This window comes from Podarcis liolepis, assembly GCF_965112155.1.
Source record: "Podarcis liolepis genome assembly, chromosome: 1".
Classification (NCBI taxonomy): domain Eukaryota; kingdom Metazoa; phylum Chordata; class Lepidosauria; order Squamata; family Lacertidae; genus Podarcis; species Podarcis liolepis.
The window spans coordinates 44691545-44716043 of NC_139554.1; the positions used below are offsets into that span (position 1 = coordinate 44691545).

Consider the following 24499-nt stretch of genomic DNA (forward strand, 5'->3'; position numbering starts at 1 on the left):
GCATCTGGTTGGTCACTGAGAACAGGATAATGGACTAGATGGTCCATTGGCCTAATACGGTCATACCTTAGGTCCCAAACGCCTTGCAAGTCTAACGTTTCAGCTCCCAAACACCGAACGTTCGGTTTGCAAACGTTCTTTGAAATCCAAACAATCGATGTGGCTTACACAGCTTCTGATTAACTGCAGAAGTTTCCTGCAGCCAATCGGAAACCGCATCTTGGTTTCTGAACATTTTAGAAGACGAATAGACTTCCAGAACAGATTCCATTTGACTTCCAAGGTACCACTGTATTCTGGAGTATATAGGAACTGGGACTTTGGTGTGGTGGCACCTGCTGTTTGGAATTCTCCCCTGTTTAATATTAGGAGCCACGACTATAAGCCTTTTGGTGCTTCTTAAAGTCATCCCTCTTCCAACAAACTTTTTTAGTAGCAATCTGAGTCAGCCCCTGTATTTTAACTAGTTTAAACTCTTTTTGTATATAGACTTTTTAAATGGTTGTAGTATGTTTTTATATGTGGAATTGTTTTACATTGTTTTATGCAAGGAACTGTTTTTTAAATTGTTGTGGGTGTTTTTACACTTTTCTCATTTCATGGTTGTAAATATTTTGTAGTTGGGTATATTTTTTTGCTGTAACCCACACTGGGACCTTGCAGTGAATAGCTGATCTCATAAAATAAATACTTAAGCATTTTTTTTAGTGAAGTTGAGTGCCTCTTGAGGTGACAAACAGATTATAAATGAAAAAGTACACAATATATTAATTATGTGTGTGTGGCTCCAAAGCTACCAAAAAAGGCCAGGCACTTTTTGCTACACCCTTCATAATTAAAGAGTTTAAACCAGGCCATGCATCCAAGCAGGAAAAGCAAACCTCATGAACAGAAAAAATAATGAAGTGACTAGGTGGCAAAATTTTATTGTTGTTTGCTCATGCTTTTGATTTTAGCATTTCTTCACATGAAAGCAGTTACCTAACCATAAACTTTTCAGCTGACTATATACATCTACCATCATACAGGAAACCAGTTCTTAAAACAAAAGACATGTGAGTAAGAGATAAATGTAGCCTATTAACACACACACACACAAGATGAAATACAGTAGCTGTAACTTTGTGCCTGCAACAATGAATTAGTATTAGGTAAGAGAACAGATCTGAGAGTGCAATCCGGCATGTTTCCTCAGAGTCAGCAAGAAGCTCCACTGGATTCAATGGGGCTACTCCCAGATAAGAGCATATAGGTTGCAGCCTGCGAGATAAACAACCCTCTAGGGTGTAACTCAATTGTTCAACCATGATTTCAATCTGGCATTTATATAAGTGTGCTATGGGCTGTATTTCACAGTTATTAAAAACAACACTTTAGTCTTAACAGTATCTAGATGAAAGATTAACCACCCTTTTCAAATGAGTTAGAGAAAATACTGTGAGAAAACTACCTTGGTTGGTTTAAAAAGAATAGTAAAGAATCAATATTTATGCCTACAGGGAAACATCTGAATAATAAGGGATCTGAAAATATGGAAGGAATTGCAATGGTCTGTATGCCATGATCCAAACTTTTGTGGGCTCAAGTGCAAAGATGGAACTCCCCATCCCACCCTGCCAATTACATACTAGAACCATTGCAATGATAGTAAACATCGAGAAAGAGCTATCTGTCCTTGTCTTGGCTAGGTGAGGTCTCCCATGTTGAAAAAAAACCAAGAAAGTCAGTTTTGAATTATCTGAGTTCCTTTAAAACCAACTACCATTTTGATCAGCTATTAGATGTCTTCCCCACTTACAAGTTTTCTTCTTAAGCTGGCAAGGAAGTTGGGATGGGCAAATCTCTCAATTTCAGTTTCTCATTGTTTCAGTCTTAAGTTCATTTATCCACCTTCCACATCAGTTTGCATTTTTTTTTTAAAGCACTCATGAAAATTCAGCAGCATTTTAGTGCAGATTTCTACTAAGACACAATTTTGTACATTTTTGCCTAACGTACTTTTTGCAAAGCAATTTCCCCATATGTAATTCACTTTTGTACATATTGCTTCACTATTATATGCACTTAATGCATAATTTATCCTAGCATATGAATTTTTGTACACATTACTTGACTGGAGAACTGCATTGCAAAATTCAGAGAAGTGCAAATTTTGAAGCCTTGCTGTGCTTTGGTTTGCATATACTTTTGGAAAGTGCAAACTGGCACCTTTCAATGGTAACTGAACTGAATTTCTCCCCCCATCCCTACAAGAAAGGTGTATTCATGAGGCAGCCTGAGATGACCAGGCCTGTTTTTTCTGGTCTACTGCTTTGTGCAAAACATGAAGGATTGTGCTTGCATTATTCTGGACATTGTAGTTAGTTAGATTCAGCAGCTTGTTGAAATCCTCGTCTTGCAGCGAAACCTGTCTTGTGGAATATGGAGAAAAGGCACTAGAGATATCAACATTGCCCAGTGACATTTCAGCAGTGCTACGTTCCACACCTACAGAAGAAAAGAAGAAAAGGGAGTCAAGTCCTTAGACAGATCATCTCCAAAGCTTAGCCAGTGGAATCAGAAGGCATGCCAAGAAGGGCAGCAACCCTGTATCTAAATTTCATTTTGGGGGGGTCCTTCCTGACCCAATGGGATTGTGGTTTAAAGACTAGACTGTTGTCTTGGATGTTGGGCACTTAGGCTCAGATTTTTAGATGTGAAGCTATGTGGGTGGACTTAGGCCAAATCCAACAGTTTACAACATTTAGTCTATGGGGCTAGAAAGCCATTCTGAGCTTCAAGAGGAAGGGAAAATTACACAAGTGTCAAATCAGTAAATTAATGAATGTTTCAGAAGGAAGCATTCAGAAAATTACTGTGTAACCCTGAGTCAGGAGCATAAGCTATTTGCACTTTAGATTCCATAGAACAGGGGTAGGCAAACTAAGGCCCAGGGGCCAGATCCAGCCCAATTGCCTTCTCAATCCAGCCCGCGGACAGTCCAGGATTCAGCGTGTTTTTACATGAGTAGAATGTGTCCTTTTATTTAAAATGCATCTCTGGGTTATTTGTGGGGCCTGCCTGGTGTTTTTACATGAGTAGAATTTGTGCTTTTATTTAAAATGCACCTCTGGGTTATTTGTGGGGCATCGGAATTCATTCATACTTTTTTTTCAAAATATAGTCCGGCCCACCACATTGTCTGAGGGACGGTGGACCGGCCCACAGCTAAAAAAGGTTGCTGACCCCTGCCATAGAACAATTCCAAACAGGAAAATAGTTCTTCTGTGTGATCAGGAAATGTTCAAATAGTTTGTTATGTTTCATTGTGTGATTGATTTTATTGATGAAATACAGCTAAGGCAGAAAGGTGGAATACAGCAATAATATAGCAATTTTCATATAATTTTAATAACATGTGGGGATGTGGAAAGCTTTTTTGGGTTGTAAATTGCTTTGAGTTATCTTGCGCAAGAGAAAGTGACTAACATATTTATTATTATTATTAGTTCTGATTGGAAAACAAATGTCCAAAATTTACACTTCCGGTGTATAATATTCCTTCCCAGTCCCAGGTTATGATGTCAGTACTCATGGAGTTGCCCTACAAAAATAAATATTCCAAGCCTACCTAACTTCACCTCACTATAAAAATATGGTCTAAGATCTTAATTGAGATAAATCCACCCTAATCATTGTGCAACGATTTAAACGAAGTATCAGATTGTAAGATAAAGCATGCTAGCTAGGAAATCATTGGACTCTATCAGACTTGCTTTTGAATATGATTAAGATTGAGCTGTAAATTTGCAAACCAAAACACATTTCAACTTCATTAAAATGTGTAGGACTTTCTCAAAGAAAATGTGGGATTGTGTAAAATCTGTTTTGGATGAAGTACTTGATATAAATGTTATTTCTGTTATATATTGGCTGCCATTAACTCACCGGGTGCAAGATATCTTTGGAAGGTGTCATTCACTAGTGGGAAATAAATCACTGTGGGAGCATCTGGGTTGTGTGCATCTTCAAACACGTAGCACTCCTTTAGATTTTTCTTTTCTTCGTCATTCAGCAAAGTGTTGGGAAATGGGATTCCTTGCTCTGTGAAGTATGTAGAGGCCCGCTCCAAAGGCTAGGGTTGCAAAATGAAGCATTTTAAGCAGGGGCCAAAGAAGAAACTAACCATGGAGTTCTTGACAAGCAGTAATTTCATTTGAAAACATAATGTGATCATGATGGGATGCAAAACAAGATACAGAAAACTGTCCATGCTGTCAAAACAGGCATTTAATTTGTCATGAGAGGGAACCACTAGAGCCGAAAGGAAACTTTGAAATTGACTTTGAAATTCAGCAACATTGGGTTTTTTAAAAATAACTTTTTTCTAAATCTTAAACAGACTTAAGAAAAACACAATTTAACCTAAAGGTGTGTTTATTAACTTTAAAGCGCTTCAATTCAATACCAATTTGCCTCTCCTATACTTTTATACCTTTTTAATTAAAAAAAATCAAACCAACAGCATCAATAAGAATCATGAAAAATGTGAACAGTAAACATTTAAATTTTTGCAACCAAATTTAGGCTAGGAGCATATGATTTTTTTCTGAAATAAATTGCACTTTTCTTGACTACAGAAATAGCTGACTCCAACCTTGGAAAGTTGAGATCTTTTTGATAATGAATTAAAAGACCATTTTAATCCTAATGTTGTGGCAGACCTCCTTTGGTTTTGAACTATGATATTAACTGGATTGTTTAGAACTTTAATAATAATAGTTATTAATTCCTGGATATTGTTTTCAATACATACATTTGGATTATCTTTCAAAAAGATTTAATAATAGTAAAAATTAATATACCCATCTAACCTTAGCTTGTGATCCTCCAGTGTAATTGAAGTGCAGAATGACATCAACTTTCCTCTCTGGTCTCAGAAGTGGAGGGCAGCTGGTATCAAAGAAAAATGCTGTATCTACCAGTTCTAGGTGATCTGCTGAATCTCTCAACTGATTAGGGGATTCATCAAGCACAGTATCTACAAAACAAGGCATTGGCTTTCAAATGAAAAGAACCAACAAAATCCAGAAGCAATCGCCTTTCTGCTCCTCTTCAGAAAAATAATTTTATCACAAACTAGCACCAATAAGACAACAGATGTGGCAAAGAAGAACAAATCGCATTTGCTGGTCTTGCTCCACTTAATAGTTTTATTATTTGTACCCCACTCAACTGATGAGTTGCCCCAGCCACTCTGGGTGGCTCTGAACAGATGTAAGAACACAATCAAACATCAAAAATTAAAAACTTCGCTATACAGGGCTGCCTTCAGATGTCTTTGAACTCTATATGTTCTTCTACACTGAGCCTGTGGTATACAAGTAGTACACACACATACAGTCTGCATCCTGTATTTATGTACACATACATTTTGTACAGGTTGGAAGTTAGTGGTTGATTAGGCCCAGGAACCCATGGTTTTCCCAGTAGTGATGTATGGAAGTGAGAGCTGGACCATAAAGAAGGCTGATCGCCGAAGAATTGATGCTTTTGAATTATGGTGCTGGAGGAGACTCTTGAGAGTCCCATGGACTGCAAGAAGATCAAACCTCTCCATTCTGAAGGAAATCAGCCCTGAGTGCTCACTGGAAGGACAGATCCTGAAGCTGAGGCTCCAATACTTTGGCCACCTCATGAGAAGAGAAGACTCCCTGGAAAAGACCCTGATGTTGGGAAAGATGGAGGGCACAAGGAGAAGGGGACGACAGAGAATGAGATGGTTGGATGGTGTTCTTGAAGCTACCAGCATGAGTTTGATCCAACTGCGGGAGGCAGTGGAGGACAGAAGTGCCTGGCGTGCTCTGGTCCATGGGGTCACGAAGAGTCGGACACGACTAAACGACTAAACAGCAGCAGCAACAACAACAAAGGCCCAGGAACAGTGTGCCCACAACCAGGGAGCAAGGTTGGGAAGGTGCAATAATCACAGGACAAACATCCTGTGATTTAAACAGGCCACATCCTTATTGACCCCAGATGTTAGTAGGTTTTGGCTTAGGCATTGGATGTGTATTCCAAACCATCCAACCTGTCTGCTGATTATTTGGCACAGTTAATCCTGGGTCAAGAATGACATACCGGTACATCAAATCGGGGTGATCTCTCCATGGAAGGGGGGTGCTGTGGCTCATTGGCGGCATCTGGATAGCAGCACCTCCCCCTGGACCCCTTTGATGGGGTATCCCAATTCTTTGGAGCGAGAGGGTAGACTCCCAAACCCTGCCTTCTGCCTTGACTAAGGATCCAACCCAATGCCTTATCTGCCAACAAGTTGTGACAACGGCTATGGGGTCAGGCAAAAACCCCAGACAGGCCCAATTTCTCTGGAGGAAAATTCCTGTCTGGGCCTCTTTTTAAGCCTAGGGATAATAGCAGCTGGAAGACAGGGTTGTGAAGACTTCCTTGTTGTATGCCCACCAAGCCATGTCTCCTGGCTTGTTCGTGATTGGCTAAAACACTGGGGCAGCCCAGACAGCCGGTGGAGGAGGAAGTGACAGTCTCCATTGGCCACTCAGGGACCAGAAGACCACCATGGATCAGCTGCAGCTAAGCTGGACCTCAATCACTGCTCCCCACCTTGCAGTAAGCCATCCTTATTCCCAGAATCTGCACATGAGTCTTGTACTGTGGCCTTCCAAACACATAAAGGTAAAGGTACCCCTGACCATTAGGTACAGTCGCGGCCGACTCTGGGGTTGCGGTGCTCATCTCGCTATATTGGCCGAGGGAGCCGGTGTACAACTTCTGGGTCATGTGGCCAGCATGATTAAGCTGCTTCTGGTGAACCAGAGCAGCGCGCGGAAATGCCGTTTACCTTCCCGCCGAAGTGGTACCTATTTATCTACTTGCACTTTGACGTGCTTTTGAACTGCTAGGTTGGCAGGAGCAGGGACCGAGCAAGGGGAGTTCACCCTGTCGCGGGGATTCAAACTGCCGACCTTCTGATCGGCAAGTCCTAGGCTCTGTGGTTTAACCCACAGCACCACCCGTGTCCCTCTTCCAAACACATAGCAGTCCCTTAATGGCTCACACACATTTCAGGCCTCGTTAAAGAAACAACTTAGCATTCAGCTACGCCTGTAGAAAGCAACTTGCAACTATCACGTGAAGCCTGCTAAAAATGACTTGAAGTTTACATTGTAGGTGTAGTAATAGTAATAAACATCTGGAGGCCAGTGGAGATCCAAAAGTCATACTCGACAGTTTGGGATCATCCCCCTGCAGGATGCAGGGAAATAGTGTTTTCAACATAGCACAGCACGACACAGGTCACTTGCCCAGGGTCAGGCACACTCCACACAGTACTGACACAAAAGGACTCTACTCCCTTTGTGCTAGTGGTGAGAGCTGGCTTCAGTTATGTAGCGTGGTGCAGGCAGCAGCTGCTGCCATATGCAATGATGTGCCAGAGGTGAGGAACCATTCCAGAGCTGCAGATGAAAGGAAAGTGTCTTTTCACCTAGTAGGAGTAAGCGCAGTTTCCACTATACCCTTGCCTTCCATCCTGGCCCATTCATTCTCTCTCTCAAAGCACAACAGTTGGAGCAGTGATGCAGTAATAATGACAGTAATGAATTCTCTTTGATGAGAAAAAATGTAATTGATTTAGCCTATGCTATGCAAATTGTTTATTTCCAAAAGAAATTTATGCTATGGGTATACCTTTCCACTTAGAAAACTGTAGATCCTGTGCATACTCATTGTGCAGTTGGAACCCTTTTAAAAAATTATGGTACTTTGACACCGCTGGACGGTCTGTCAAAATATCCCGTAGAGTATTGGAAAGGCTGCCTGCTGGAGTGAACATGCGAGTCGGCATCTCGTGAGGTCTCTCTGGTAAATCAGGTACTTCATCTGAAGAACAACAAAGTTAATTAAGGTAAACAGGTACATGAAAAGGGATGAGGAACAACCTATTTTAAAAACCAGGTTCTTCATCTAAAGAAAGATAAAATTAATTAAACTAAACAGATACATGGATAGGGATGGTGTACAATATGTTTGTTTTAAAATGATTCAGGGGAGCTAATTAAAAGGTGGGTGAATTTTAGGATCAGACCTTTACTCTTGGGGTAAATATAGGTACCATTATCTATAGTCACCTTGGCCTAGTAGATAAGCAATTACTCACACACAGTGGAGAGAGTGAGTATGGCTGTACTTCCTCTGAACCACTAAGTGTGCACATGGGAATAAAATTTTTCAATAGGTCTGTTGAAATATTACATCCACACATATACCAAAAATCTAATACCCATAAGACCCAAACTGCATGCTTGATTTCTAGATTTTATTTGGGCCAACATAGCCATGCTAGCTGGGATTGATGGGACACGTAGTCCAAGCCATCTGGAAGGCACCAGGCTGGCAAAGTTTGCATTATATCCATGAATGGCCAGTGACCACAGAGGCGGGACAGGTGTGCAAGGTGGGTGAAAATGAAAGGCACATTCAGGCTGCCAACCATGTATAGGAGTATGCTCAGACATGAGTATCTACCATTCTGGAACAAGGTAATCTTATGCACCTCCACAAAGCACTTGCATTGCAAAGTTCAGAATGAGGTATTTCCACGCAGCAAGAGGCCAGCCCCCAAACCAATCTGCATATGGTTACATCAAAAATCACATGGAGCGTGGACTATAATTTACCAATTTCAGTGACATTATCTTGGGTCCACCTGTTCCAGAAGTCCTCTGAATTGTCAGCTGCATGCCAGGCATCCAACAGATTCTTGGAAAATATGCTACTCCACATTCCTGTGAAAGAAAGAGACGAATGAAGTAGAAGCATTCTCTTCTCAAAACTTTATCCTGAACTGGAAGCTGGTCCAGCAAATCATCTACCTCAACCCTCTTATTCTGGGCCAAAACAGTGGCACAATTTAAACTAGTATACAAATGTAGTTGATGTCCCAGACCAAGGAGTGTGGTGGAGTCTCCTTCTTTGGAGGTCTTTAAGCAGAGGCTTGACAACCATATGTCAGGAGTGCTCTGATGGTGTTTCCTGCTTGGCAGGGGGTTGGACTCGATGGCCCTTGTGGTCTCTTCCAACTCTATGATTCTATGATTCTATATATATTCCTGTTGTGACTTGTTTTGGGTTTTTCCTGGCCAGGACCAGCTGGCTTGTTTACTGCTGCATTTGAAACAATCTGTGTAGTCTTCCTAACCCGGCGTCTTCCAGATATTTTGAACTATCACCAACCCCCAAAGCAGCGGTTCTCAACCTGTGGGTCCCCAGATGTTGTTGGATTACAACTCCCATCATCCCTGAGCTCTGGCCTTGCTAGCTAGGGGTGATGGGAGTTGTAGTTCAACAACATCTGGGGACCCAAGGTTGAGAAAGCCTTCCCTAAGGCTACATTGATGTGATTTATGTATATGGTATATGGATATGGATCAGGATAGGACTACACAGAATGAGGAACACTAACATTTTGCAAGAAAGAAAGAAAGTTGGTAAACTGCAAGTAGTAACAACATTTAAAAAGCTCTGCTGCACCAGACTAATGGGCCATCAATGGCTGCTAGACGTAATGTCTGTATAGAACCTCTAAATGTCATTTGCTGGTAGCAGGCATTTTTTTGGTCACAAAACGGGATGCTGGATTAGATGGGTGTGTGATATGATCCACCATTGCTCCTCTTATGCTATGGGGTGACTGGAACTGTATTTTGAAGTGTGGCTAGACTATAGATTTGTAAAAGGTCATTATGATACTGGCAGATTCATTTCTGTCCCCCTTCCATATAATCCCTAGCATGGAATTCGCCTTTTTATCATTTAAGCATAATCTATAGAATTTAAAGTTTGCCTCCACCCCTCCATAATGCAATGAAAACAAAAGACACAGTGAGTGTGGAAATGTAACAGAAACCTGATATGCATCAGTGTTCCCCATTTTTCCCCAAGTAGTGCAGGCTGTACCCGCATTACCGAATGCATCATCGCCTACCTTCTTGTCAAGTTATGTCCTCCCTCCCACCCACCCCACCCCAGACATAAAAAGTCACCTTGCATAAAGCAGATCCTTGATTCTGGGAGCTTCTTCATCAGGTGCCCCATGAAAAACTCGCTTCCAAAATCTTCAGCACGAACGAACGCCCCATATTTCAGGAAGCCGGCCTCATATGGTGTGAACTCTACCCACTCTGCAAGGAAGCCAACATTCAACACATTTACTATACTATGGAAAGAGAGTGGGAAGCTTTCTCAGTTGAAAGTAATCACACAAGGGGATTATGCTTATTTTCAGTTTTGACTAACCCAGCAATTTGTGTTCATCAAAAAGGATTAGGTATTTAAATAACAACTTCTGCCCTATACGGCCTAGGACCCTCGTACCTACGGGACCGCCTCTCCTGGTATGCCCCACAGAGGAACTTACGGTCTTCAAATAAAAACATCTTGAAGGTCCCAGGCCACAGAGAGGTTAGGCTGGCCTCAACTAGAGCCAGGGCTTTTTCGGCTGCGGCTCCAACCTGGTGGAACGCTCTGTCACAAGAGACAAGGGCCCTGCAGGACCTGACATCTTTCCGCAGGGCCTGCAAGACAGAGCTGTTCCACCAGGCCTTTGGTCAGGGCGCAGCCTGACTCCCTCCTTTGGCAATCTTTACAAAACTTTAGTTTATGGTTGCCATCAATTTTGATTTTAATTAATTTTTATAATGTTTTTATAATGTTGCACTATTTTAGTGTTGTTAGCCACCCTGAGCCCGGCTTCGGCTGGGGAGGGTGGGATATAAATAAAATTATTATTATTATTATTATTATTATTATTATTATTATTATTATTATTATGCAACTCATTTCTGCTTTTTAACACCTACAGGAAATACAAAAGATACACAAGGAAGTATTTAGAGACACAAGGAAGTGTTTTATTCAGCCCGACACATTCCAAGCCAATGTCTTCCTCGTGGGCCATACGCAGTATTTAAAAAGTATAAAACAATGTGACTGCTTTCTGTTTCCCCAACCTTATGCATTCATCAGTAGCAGCATGTGAAAGGGACAGAGCAGTAAGGGTGCCCTCCTGATTGTGGCTCTGCACATTCCAGAACGAGGAGGCTGTGAGATCAGAGGAACTCCAGGTTGGGGTGGCCCATAGCTCTCCTGCCCTCGCTGCTGCCTCCCCCTGCCTTGTCCCCAATCCCAGCAAGCAGCAGTGGCACCATGAGAAGGAAGAGGCTGTCACTGCTGCATTCTACTGTAGATACACCAGGGAGTGTATATATAGGATCACTGCCTGTCCTACAGTGCACATAGAGGACAACCGTTGAATTATGGTACATCAAGGGTTCAGTGCTATAGCAGAACGGATTTTATCACAATGTGTGTGTTGACTGGCTTACCAATCCCAGGATGTTTCTATTATCAGCTACCGTTTTACTGTGAATGGTCACTGTCAATAAAGTAATTATCACAGTCAATACTTCTCTGCATTTTTACACCCCACTCCCTAAAGTATACATGCCACATGTACTTGCCACTCAGAATAATGCTGTATACATCTGATAAAGTAAACAATGGTCCATGAAAGCTTATGCCATAATAAGTGTATTAGCCTTCAAGGGTGCCTCAGGACAGACTAACATGGCTACCCTTCCAAAAACAGTGACAATGGAAAATTCTTTTAAATCTACACAGTTGGTTAAGAAAATATGAAGATCCCTGTTGGATTGAGTCAAAGGACCACCTAATCCAGTATCCCGTTTCAACAGGTGGCCATTCTAGGTCTAATAAATGACTTGTAGGGTAAAGTTAAGATGGTGTCACCAGTTATCCTTCATCACAATCTGGATGGGTGCTGGCGCAGTTGTATCATGTAGTGGGAACTTTGGATCCTCCAGATGTGACTGAACAACAGTTTCCATCAATTCTAGAAAACAAGGCCAATGGCCAGGTATGATGCATGCCCAGTGCTATTTTTCTAGAAAAAGAGGTGCCGGAACTCCTATGAACACCTCCCTTGTTCTCTTATAATGGCAATGGCGCCCATCAGAGAGGTGCCGGAACTGAGTTCTGGTGAGTTATGGCTGAAAAGCGCCCACATCTGGAGGGCCAAAGGTTCCCTATACCTGGTGTGGAGGAAAGGGTCAGAATAATGCTGCTGCCCATGTGCTTGAGCTCAGCTTGAGTCCTCTGTATGGTTACCAGAAGATGAATTTTCCTTTTTTGTTGGTTCTGATATGTGCATACCTGACCATGTAATTTGCCATACAATCTTAAAATATGAAAAAGGTTGGGAAAACATTACCTCTAAAATCTCTTGTGGTAACATTGTCCTTAACGTTCAAAGCCAGGTAGATTGGAAGAGGGTTCTGGCCTTTGCTCAATGCTCGTCGCTGATCTGAGAGTTTATGGTGGTTGTTCTGGGTTTTTGTAGGGAAAATAAATACACATTATATATTTGATTATCTGGGAAAAATAGGAACTTGTAAGGCTGACCCCAAACATTTTGCTGCCTCAGGTGAACAGCAAATGGTATCATCCAGCTCTCAAATCGAGGTGCACAGTACCCAAAGCTGTCTGGGTTGCTTTGAAACCTGAGGTAAAACATTCCACAAGCACCTCTCCCCCTCTCTGTCAGTAAAAATACAATAATAATAAATGAAATAGCTAACAGTTTTCTGCCTTTAAGGGGGGATTTCAATCATGATACAGGTTAAAGAAGGAAAGGCTACATGTTTCCTCCCTACACAGGAGCAACCCAAGCCATTTTGCTGCCTGAGGCAAAGGACAAGATGGTGCATTTCCCATTTTGTGCACAAAATCTGACTAGACAGGTAATTGAATCACTAGTGATGGGCCAGAGTCCTCCACTGCACCCTAGGACAGCAAGCTAGCTAGCTTAGGGGCTGCAAGGCAGACCACACAGCAACATTCCTATCTACTTTCCACCCCTCAGAATTTGCCGCCTGAGGCAGCTGCCTCCCTGTGAATCATGCAAGGGCTGGCCTTGTCCCTACAGGTTGCAATCACAACAAAAATCCCTCCTAAGTATTGCAGGTTGTTGTTTTTTTTTAAGGATCCAGCATAAATTCAAAGCACAGCATGAAAAATGGCCATGAAAGGACAGTATAGAACAGCCTGTCCCAACTTGCTGCCCTTCATTTGCCCTGAGCTACTACCCCCATCATCCCTGACTTGTAGACATGCTGACTTGTGTTGATGGAAGTTGCTGTCCACAATGTCTGAATGGCAACAGATTAGGGAAGGCTGATACAGAGGGTAACAAAGTTTGCAGCGATTTCACCTCTGTACTAGACACATATGGTTGTTTAGACTGCACTTTCCAAAGGCAACATCCTCAATACTCCATTTTTTTCCATCTATAACAGGGGAATAGGGTATAGCCTTTATTCTATTCTATTCTATTCTATTCTATTCGCATGAGGGCAAAGCAAGAGAAGAAGAGCAGCTGGCTCATCCAAAGGGAAAAATTTTGTTACTGAAGTCAATGTGGGAATAGACTTTGGCTGTCGGACCAACTGCAAATTGCGTGGAGCTAAAATGATTAATAATAAAGTGAACCATCAGAAATATCCTGACTTTGCCCAGCACCTGAGAGAAAACCCTGGCATTCAGCTGCAATCAGTGGTCATCACCAGGAAACCTGAAAAGCAGCAGAGGCAAGGAGTAGTTTTTCACCCAAGCGTTTGGCAGAGCTGTAGCTATGGGGGGGGGACTAGCCAAGTGTGGGTGAAGCCTCCAGAGGGGCACCATTGAGGCTCCCAGTCTATGTGTGTGTGTATGCAAATGTGCATAAAGGTAAAGGGACCCCTGACCATTAGGTCCAGTCGTGACCGACTCTGGGGTTGCAGCGCTCATCTCACTTTATTGGCCAAGGGAGCCGGTGTACAGCTTCTGGGTCATGTGGCCAGTATGACTAAGCCGCTTCTGGCGAACCAGAGCAGCGCACGGAAACGCCGTTTACCTTCCCGCCATAGCGGTACCTATTTATCTACTTGCATTTTGACGTGCTTTCGAACTGCTAGGTGGGTAGGAGCAGGGGCTGAGCAACAGGAGCTCACCCCATCGTGGGGATTCAAACTGCCAACCTTCTGATCGGCAAGTCCTAGGCTCTGTGGTTTAACTCACAGCGCCACCCATGTCCCTGGACACAAATGTGCAAAGGGGGTGCCAAACTGAGACTTTGGCCCGGTGAAATAAAGCCTCATTTCGCCCCTGCTTTTGGGAATGGTAAGTGAGATTTAGCAATTGTGTATTTTGATGACATTATGCATCAATTTGGCAATGTATTGATTCTACTCTCCTCTGCCCTGAGATCTTCAGATGACACAAACAATTCTGAAGGAAGAAACAGATAACATTTCTGAAAACAAACACATATAGAATACCCCATCATTCAGCATGGCTTCGATCATGAGTCCCCAAAGGTCTATGAAGGATGTCTTATATCCTGCTATGGTCCTCTGGCATAGCTCCTTATGGTAAGCTTTTAGGCTTTCCAAGGAAAAGGCACTCATTTTAGATTTGGCTGCTTGAATTCGAGCTTTCTTGATGATCTCCCCAAGATCTTTCTTTGACCAATCAGCATCTTCATACAAATCTGACATCGTCCTGGAAAAGAAAGGAAAGGCGATATGATTTGTTTTTATTCCAGACTGTATAATACAGGTTAAGTATACAAGTAGTGTTGTGCAGAACCTTTTACAAGACATTTTTTTCAACCATTCACTAGTAAGGGGTGGGTGGAATTTCGAAAGAAATGGGCTCTCACTCCCGCCGCCACTCTTTCTCACTTTTGTAGGCAGGTGTTATCTTTGAAAGTTAAACATACTGTCTTTGAATGCTTGAACTGAGACAACAACTGGAAAAACAATTCAGACACCCTATCATCTAAAATATGCTATTTAATTTTAGTTTAGCTTAAATGTCCTTTTAAAAGAAAACACAGATCAGCAGCCCATCAACTATCAACAAATTTATTATTATTATTATTATTATTATTATTATTATTATTATTATTATTATTATTATTAATACCCCACCCATCTGGCTGGGCTTCCCCAGCCACTCTGGGTGGCTTCCAAAAAAATATTAAAATACTGTAATACATCAAACATTAAAAGCTTCCCTAAACAGGGCTGCCTTCAGATGTCTTCTAAAAGTCTGGTAGTTGTTGTTCTCTTTGACATCTGATGGGAGGGCATTCCACAGGGAGGGCGCCACTACGAAGAAGGCCCTCTGCCTGGTTCCCTGTAACTTGGCTTCTCGCAGTGAGGGAACCGCCAGAAGGCCCTCAGCATTGGACCTCAGTGTCTGGGTAGAATGATGAGGGTGGAGATGCTCCTTCCCACTCTTCCCGCTCAGACATGGGGGTTGGGGGAAAGAGACTGTCCTGCCAACTTCTAGCATCTTGGTCTGCAATTCTATACTCATTCACCTGAGAGTAAGCCCCCTTGAACTCAATGGGGCCTAATCCTGAGCAGGCATATGTTGTATTGTATTAGACTGTTGGGAAATTTGGCTCAGCTCATTGTGTTCTTTGAAACCAATAAACTAGCTCAGCTATTGAGGGGGGGAATTTGTGTATACTGAGAGGCACTGTTCTCATTTCTCCACTCCCAGGTAATAAATTATTAGTCCTGCCTTGTAACCTGACCAAACAACTGACTCATGGAGCAACTGAGGAAAAATTATTCTGCATAGACTCACAATACCAAGGGCGTTCTGGAGTTTCACAAAATTTAAGTACTTCCTTGCTGGTGCAGAAAGCCAAAGAAGAAACTATGTACACCTACTTAATTGTAACAGTACGCTATGAAATCAATTAATAATTGCCTCTAATTTCACTGGTAGTCAAATAATGACGCAATATTGGAAGAAGGGTTTCAGCACATGTAGCTCGCACAAATCACAGTTCTCATCCCTTACCATGTTGTCCCTGATGAGCCTGTTATATACGAAACACAGTCCAAAAGCTTCAGTCTCTGGAGACCCCAAAGGGTGCCATACATAGCGGTTAATGCTCTCATTCCACCTCCTGTAGTTGTGACAGCAATCACAGGCACCTGTTGACCACAAGAAAATAACCAGTTTTTTATTGGTTATTATTTTATTTATTAAATATGTGTACTGCCCTTCATCTGCAGATCTCAGGCCAGTTTCCTATGGCCACTTCCCAAGAAATATAGGATTGCAGAGTAACTTTTTTTTAACTTTTGTATAATGTTACTGTATTGATTTGCTGACACATAAACTGCCTTGGCAGCATAATTTATTCTGAAAGGCATGTTAAAACTTCATTTAATAAATAAGTCCAGGGCCTCATTAGAAGGATAAGCAGAAGGTTCTAAGATGCAGCAAGACTGGGTCACAACATTTTGTAGTAGTGAAGAAATACACAGGACTAACACCACAGAGCCAATTTCCCATCATAAAACCAGAGTCTAAGAATGCTTAAGTGCAGCACTAGATACCAAGATCTGTAGGGAGAAAATGGCACTCTTGTGATCCACTTACTTCATGGTCTTTCAGGTCTTGGTCTAAATGAAGAAGACTTTTCAGAGTAGCAGCAACCACTTTCTTCCGTTTCTGTAGGAAATTCTTTTCATCTGAGCACAGATCATATCCTAGACGCACATCAAGACTTTTCGGCCTTTTAAAAAGCAGGCCCTGAGTCCTAAGGCCAAGAGAAATTTACGCAGACAGTTTTAAAGCCTGCTACATCTGCTGGCTTCAATCTATCAAAGAAACATTTGCTCGAGTGTGCACATGTGTGTGCACAATGGTGTGTTTTTTTCTAACCATCAGGGTAGAATGCAGCAGTAGCAGTCTTGCCCCTACGTCATGCTGAAGCACAAGCTGATTTTTAAACAAACTGAATAGGTTGCTGTCAGGGGTGGCTGCTGTCCAACGGTGCTGACAAAACGGAAAGCAAACAGGAAGAGGAACCAGAGCCAATGACAGGCAGAACTAACTAACGCCATACCTTTAAAAGGTAAAGGTAAAGGGACCCCTGACTGTTAGGTCCAGTCGTGACCGACTCTGGGGTTGCAGCGCTCATCTCGCTTTATTGGCTGAGGGAGCCGGCATACAGATTCCGGGTCATGTGGCCAGCATGACTAAGCCACTTCTGGCGAACCAGAGCAGCGCATGGAAACGCCGTTTACCTTCCCACCAGAGTGGTACCTATTTATCTACTTGCACTTTGAGGTGCTTTCGAACTGCTAGGTTGGCAGGAGCTGGGACCGAGCAACGGGAGCTCACCCCGTCGCAAGGATTCGAACCGCCGACCTTCTGATCGGCAAGCCCTAGGCTCTGTGGTTTAACCCACAGCGCCACCCGCGTCCCCATACCATACCTTTACAACACATCAAATGTACATTTAAGGCACATGACTCCCTGCAAAGAATCCTGGGAACCATAATTTCCCCCTCACAAAGTTACAACCCCCACAGTTCCCTTAAACCACAGTTCCGAAGATTATTTGGGGGAAGTCATGTGCTTTGAGTGTGTGCTGGATGAACCTTAAATTTATGCTGTTGCTCTACCCAGGTTACGTCTCCACCCTCTTCCCCAATGGGTTAGTTTAACAACAGCAACACGGAGACCGAGGAGGAGGAATCTGACAGCAGTGCCACCTCCTGGAGCAGGTGCGTGGTGCTGGCTGTATAAGCAAGCAGGATGTAAATAAAAAGGCAGGGAAGTGGAGGCTCAAGCTCAAGGTTTCTATGGAAAAAAGAAGGGGGAGGGAAGACCGAGCATATGATTCCGGGGAGCAATGTTTTCTGAGCAATGCCCATAATGTGGTTTTGTTAAAATCTGAACACACTTAAATGCAATGGACAGAATCCAGAAGGTAAATAAGTGTGCTTAAACGTATAGAAATCATAGTGCATAACAGCTGGATTGTGTCTCATTTGGTCCATGTAATTGCTAAGCATCTTAAGAACTGTTTCTCAAGACAGATCACCTAGACAACCAACGGTTTTAAAAAACATGGTACCAAATTGCTTTGAAGATGCATGTATTTCTTACATTCACACATAATGGTTTTTGGTGTTAATTCACCTCAAGCCAGACATTCAAAACATCATAGGTTTGTGAGATTCCATATAAAAGCAAAGTAGTTAAGGAGTGAGGGGAAATACATGTGACTGGGGAGGCTCAGGTTTAGAAGAGGTTTTCTTACCAGTCTTTTGACTTCACACTCAAATCAAATGTTTTGTTCTGGAAAATAATAATAAAAAAATATATACATGAGGAATGAACTGAATGTTTACATTTGAATTTTGAATGTTTGGGGGGAAGACCCTTCCCCCCCCCAAAAAAAGAGATGCTTGGTGGGGGGAGCCAAAGTTTGGGTAAACATTTGTTTTTGAAAATGTACACTTTAATGAGATGCTAAGGGATTATTCTCATCTTTTGCTTAAAAGTAACTGCTGGGTGGCAAAAACCCCGAAAGATGCTTGGTGGGGAGAGCCAAAGTTTGGGTAAACATTTGTTTTTGAAAATGTACACTTTAATGAGATGCTAAGGGATTATTCTCATCTTTTGCTTAAAAGTAACTGCTGGGTGGCAAAAACCCCGAAAGATGCAAAAATGATCTCCCTTCATTAGTGGACAGAAGGTTCTGCAAATCCTGGGTGGAGATACATCCAGTTCAGTTTGAAGATATATTTTTAAGTACCAAGGAACATTTGAGTATTCATTTCTGTCTGTTCCAGAAAGTATTTAAATTTCTCTGTGGTTCTACTCCTCCCCAAAAGTAACCCCAAATACATGTACTGTAGGTGGCAATTGCCATCTTCCTGTTAACCATGCAGAATTGGACCTGCATTCCCAAAACTGTATTTTTAAGTAGATCAGAATATCAAAATAGAACAATGCATTGATACAATAGCCCAAACAATGGCCCAAATAATGAAAGAACCAATCAGCTCCTTATTATGAAGTTAAAAATTGGTGATGGTAATAGATAAAATATCTACTGGGTGATGAACATGAACTTGGGATAAGAGCAGTTTTATAACTACAGATCTTCATTTGTAAAGAGAGAAAGAGGAGAGGGGGGAGAGATAAAAAGTCTGTTTTCAAATCAAGCAAATTAAATCAATATGAACTGTCCTGGTTTGAGTGATAATGAAAGTATGGATTAGTTTACACCATAATTTATGGCAGGCAGGAAATTGTGAAACTTTCTTATCCATGTGCCCTGCATTTGGTGCTGAAATGTGCCAAAAGTATTCACATAATTCAGACTCTAGCTAAATATAAATCAGACAATGTGGACCACATTCATAGGAAAGCTTTACCTCAAGTGAATGACAAGAAATAGTTAACATGGGGTGTTTTTTCTTGGTGTGAATGCACTCAATATTGTCCCATTATTTGAAAAAAAGTGTTAATGCGGGGGGGGGGGGGTATCCCTAGGAGTCAATAGGAAGTCTCACCGGTGGTATTGTCACTTGCTCTTTGATAGGAAGAGTGTTCAGGGGAACAGTTGCTGACTCATTCGTCTCTGAGGAGGCCTGCATATAAAATGAAATTTATCACTAGGAGAAAATCATCTAAAGCAGTTGATATTTTCTTTCAGGGGCTCCTTAATCTAAAACTAGGAACCAGCTGCTTGGTGGTAAACCATGAGGGTAAAGTGTCTCCCTGGGCACTTGAAGCAGTGGGAGAGGAAGGGGGCAGGGGGGTGGTTTGCCCCTGGTGCCAGCCTGGGGGGGGTGACATCACCATAGGCGGGCACCTCCCCCTTGGGACACTCGGGTGGGCAGATGCCGCCCCAATGGCATGACGTTCACTGAGGCGGTCGCCGCCCCCTTGTGATGTTCGCACAGGTGGGCACCGCCCCATTGGGAAGCTCGCATGGGTGACATGCCACACCCCCTGCGTGTGACGTGCCACGCCCCCACTGGCGATGTACCACACCCCCGCCATCCCAGGTACCGAAACCCCTTCCTCCGCAAATGACTTGAAGAGTTGCCAGTTACTGTACTGAAATGTCCTGGCCCACCCAAGACTGGCCATGGCTCTCTTCACCAGGAAGGGCTTCTCTGTAAAGGTTTCCAATACAAGCTGGCAAGGATAGTCTTGCCCAGCACTGACTTATTGTGCCTCTTGGTGTGTCCTCTGGCTTCATCGCCTCAGCTCTCACCTCTGGTGTTTCCTGGCTCCTACCTGACGAATGTCTGTGGCTCAGCCTCCCCTCAGCCTTATTACGGAGCCAAAAAAAACCAACATACCGCAAGAAGCTGTCTCCTCGGCAGTTCAATATCCAATTCTGATTGGTTATATTTGATGTAGTGAAATTTAGCAGGAGCAGCACGGCAAAGCCAGGTGCGCAACGTGAGGTTTTGAGCTTCTTCATGGGATCCCCCCACGGAAAGAGTGAATTTTCTTTCTACAGAAAGGGGGGGGGGGAGCAATACAGAGATCTATATGTTAATAATCCCTCCAAAAAAAATTTGATTTAAAATGGCTTTCATAAATAGGCTATAGATGCTGGAAGCAGCCTGGGACCCACTGTACCCTTTTTGCGAATGGAAGGTCACCTCCTGTTTGCAGAAGTGATGGCGCTGCAACAGAGGAGAACCCTCACAAAAGGGGAAAGGAGGCAGTACTCAGATTTCCTCCAACCCACTGCAGCAGATTTTGAAGGAATCAGGGGGAAAGAATTGAAAGCTATTTCCTGCCAGGGCCAGCAGAGAGCCAGTGTGGTGTAGTGGTTCAGAGCGATAGACTCATAATCTGGTGAACTGGGTTCGCGTCCCTGCTCCTCCATATGCAGCTGCTGGGTGACCTTGGGCTAGTCACACTTCTTTGAAGTCTCTCAGCCCCACTCACCTCACAGAGTGTTTGTTGTGGGGGAGGAAGGGAAAGGAGAATGTTAGCCGCTTTGAGACTCCTTCGGGTAGTGATAAAGCGGGAGATCAAATCCAAACTCTTCTTCCCTATCATGTAGAGCCGTGTTTTCCAAACTTGGGTCTCCAACTTTTTCTGGACTACAACTCCCATCATCCATAGCTAGCAGGACCAGTGGTCAGGGATGATGGGAATTGTAGTCCAAAAAAACAGCTGGAGACCCAAGTTTGGGAAACACTGATATAGAGGGTTCTACTCATGTTAAGTAAAATCCCCCCTTGCAGACTTTCTCTGCTCGATACAGAGAAGCATGGGGTACTAGTGTGGAGATTTTGTGTTCAGGCATAATGCCTGAATAGGACTACAGTTAAAATGGTCATGAATGTTCTATGACTTCACAGCAATTCAGTAAAGACTAGGCATGGAGGCGACACCAGCTAGCTTGCAGAGAGGCCGACAAAACACTAGCTAGTTCTTATTTTATTATATTACATATACACATGGAAAGCTGCCATACACCATTGGTCAATCTAGCTCTTTATTGTTCATCCCAGCTGGCAGCAGTTCTCTGGGGCTTCAGACAGGAGATTATCCCAACAATAACTTGGGATGCCAGGGACTGAACTGGGTGTACCACTGCCCTCCCGCTGAACTAAGGCACTCCCCCAACCCCAATTAAAAATTGCCTACCTGTTTTCCTTCTTCCCCCATCTATTTGAACTTCCAAACAGGCAACTTCACGCGCCTGTAAAGGATAAAAATTAGAATCAAAGAGTGAATTTAGAACAAATATAGATTTTTATGCCGCAGCCTGGTTTTGCTATGTAAGGTGCTATTATGATGCAAATATAATAAACTTGGGCTTAATTTTAGCCACAGCCAGTCCCCACACTTAAACCTTTCAGGTCAAAGGTCATGTGTGCAGATAGATTTAACTCTGGCTTCTCTGAGTACTACAGTCATACCTCATGTTAAGTTTGCTTCATGTTACGATCTTTCAGGTAATGTCCCACGGCAACCTGGAAGTACCGGAAAGGGTTACTTCCGGGTTTCGCCGCTCGCGCATGCACAGACGCGCAAAATGACGTCACGCGCATGTGCAGAAGCGGTGAATCGCAACCCATGCGTGCGCAGACGCGCTGCTGCGGGTTGCGCTCTTTTCATGTTGCGAACAGGCGTCCGGAATGGATCCCATTCGCAGCCAGAGGTACCACTGTATATGCAATGTAGCATTACATAAAATGTCATCTCTCTTATAAATTTAATGAATTATTTGCTCATTCACAATGAGCCAAGTAAATAGGATGCAACTGAAAAGACTGTTAGGAAAGGAACAAAATTCAGGGTAAGTCAGAATTTATTGGTGGATGTTCACACCTATGGAAAAAATATTACCACAGCACTTGGGGACTTTATTACTGTGGAAACAAATCCTGCCCCCTGCCTCCGATACTAGATGGCCCAACCCCCAAAGAAAGGAATTCTAGACTGCCTTGCAGTATACAGACTCCGTCTCCACTACCACAGAAATGGTTTTGGAATCTAGAATAGAATAGAAAGAATAGAATCTAGAATAGAAAGAATAGAAAGAAAGCAGATACAGTATCTGCCCATCATAGTGATGAGCATTTTGCCAATGAAGGAACAAACATAAACCTCTGGATTGCTTTAGTGACAAACTTGTCGCCACCTTCTGGTGAGCAATGGGCCATGCTTATGCCAACTTTGAACCTACAGAGGTGGTTTAAGATCAGCTCTACAGCTGTCCAGTGATCCCATCTTCTAAGTTAGGAGAAAGACTGGGGGTTGTTTCCAAGGCAACTGGAGTGCCTCAGCCACACAAGACCAAACCTGTGAGAGCAGGAAAGGCCAGAATGGTGGGGTTTGCTTGAAGGCCTCTGGAGAAAGGCATCTTGCACTCCTTTGCTTAGTAGCCCTTGGGCAAGAAGACTCTCACCCACCCACTCTTTTCTAGGGAAAGACTGGGGCAGGGTGGGTATCTTAGAGACTGCTACTTGAAGGCACCTTGAACGCCTTCAAGCAGCAGTGTCTAAGCTCATCATTAGAGAGGTGATAGCAGGAGACCTGTTGGGAGAAATGAGGGGTTGCTAAGCACAATCTTTTGCTTGACTAGTAAAGTAGCCCAAATGGTAGGTTCCTTTGCAAGGATTTCTCTTCTGTCAATCTACTGGCAATATCCATTAGGGCAGGAATGAGGGAAGCTGCTGATATCTAGCTCCCATAAGCCCCAGCCAGTATGACTAATTGCCAGGGATAATGGGAGTTGTAGTCCAACAACACCCTGCAGCTCAGCAGTTCCTCACCTCTGCACCAACAATGGAACACGGTTTTATAGTTATGAATATTCTGCCAGCACATGTTGGAGTCTGTTAAATTCTCTAGGCAGCGCAGGGGAATATGTTAGGCACACAGAAGCTTAAATCAACTGGCATGTCCCAATCTCAGTGTTTTAGGAACTTCAGTATGAAGGTGGCAGGGATAGCGTGCTTTGATTTTTACCACTTGGTGGCACTCATCTGATGGTGGAATGCGAGGTGGAGTGTGGCAACTGTAACCAAGCTTCTCTGTTCCAGTCTGAGCTTCCTCACCTTGGGGGAATTGAGTGGGAGAGCTAAGTAGCACAAATTCCAGTTCCAGCTTGTCATGCACAGGAAAGTTGTGTTTAGGTATGCAGAATTTGAGTGCCTGCACTTTATAGACCTAAGCTCTACTAGCTGGTCAGATAAAGAAACAGAATTAATAAACTTACCACTAAAACTCCATTAGTAAATATCTTCTCTGGGACATCTGGGCTGAAAGGTAAAAGAAAAGAAAATTATACTCTTCCAGTAACTGTAAGGATGGCATTTTATTTGTATTTTGTTTTCTCATTTGAAAGCTTCTGTGTCTTTTGCGGCTTCCTAGTGGCTCCACAACTTGTTTGGCACAGCCAAATATTCACAAAACCAGGCCAAGAAGGGACATGCCATCCCCAGCATGGGCAGCATCCTGACTCAGCTTGGGAGTTCTTCAGGTACATTGGAAGCTGCCTGACACTGGGTATTGTCTGTACTGACTGGCAGCAGCTCCCCAGGTTTCAGACAGGGGGCATTCCCAGTCCTATTTGGAGATGCTGGAGATTGAACCTGAGACCTTCTGCATGCCAAGCAAATGCTCTACCACTGAGCTGCAGCCCTCCCCCAAGAATGGTGTCCTTTCCAGTGAGGGGAGGGCTATGAGCTCAGGAGGACGCCCAAGACAGCAAACAACAGGAGAGGGGGAGATGCCTGGAATTGGGGAGCCTCTCTGAAATGCTCATTCCAAAGGACACATCAGTGTGAGGGGCCTAAAGGAAAGCTGGAAAAGCAATTAAACAAGCAGACTTCCAAGTAATGTGGAACTTCTGGCTAAACCAATTGCATCAAGTAACAAAAACTCAGGACAAGCATATTACAATGCTAAATATGCTAATCATCTGCATACTCTCCCTTGCTTTTTCCTGTAGGACTAATTGCAGTCGTTAACAGTGGTCAACAGAAAAATTCCTTCCAGTAGCACCTTAAAGACCAACTAAGTTAGTTCTTGGTATGAGCTTTCGTGTGCATGCACACTT

At 43.2% G+C, this 24499-nt stretch overlaps 1 protein-coding gene across 1 annotated transcript in view; it reads right to left on the minus strand.

Moving 5' to 3' along the window:
* Positions 1-901: 901 nt before the first annotated feature.
* LOC310708590 (cytosolic phospholipase A2 epsilon-like) overlaps positions 902-24499 on the minus strand; it is a 42060-nt gene continuing 18462 nt past the window's right edge. The window contains exons 6-20 of the mRNA XM_083507182.1: positions 23657-23699; positions 21577-21631; positions 20268-20425; positions 19470-19547; positions 18209-18246; positions 16537-16696; positions 15949-16085; positions 14409-14631; positions 12305-12419; positions 10059-10196; positions 8694-8801; positions 7705-7896; positions 4854-5020; positions 3928-4114; positions 902-2487 (exon numbers count right to left, since the gene is read on the minus strand). Coding sequence (XP_083363308.1) covers positions 2264-2487; positions 3928-4114; positions 4854-5020; positions 7705-7896; positions 8694-8801; positions 10059-10196; positions 12305-12419; positions 14409-14631; positions 15949-16085; positions 16537-16696; positions 18209-18246; positions 19470-19547; positions 20268-20425; positions 21577-21631; positions 23657-23699 — 2023 coding nt within the window. The 3' untranslated portion in view covers positions 902-2263. The remainder of the gene's footprint in view (positions 2488-3927; positions 4115-4853; positions 5021-7704; positions 7897-8693; positions 8802-10058; positions 10197-12304; positions 12420-14408; positions 14632-15948; positions 16086-16536; positions 16697-18208; positions 18247-19469; positions 19548-20267; positions 20426-21576; positions 21632-23656; positions 23700-24499) is intronic.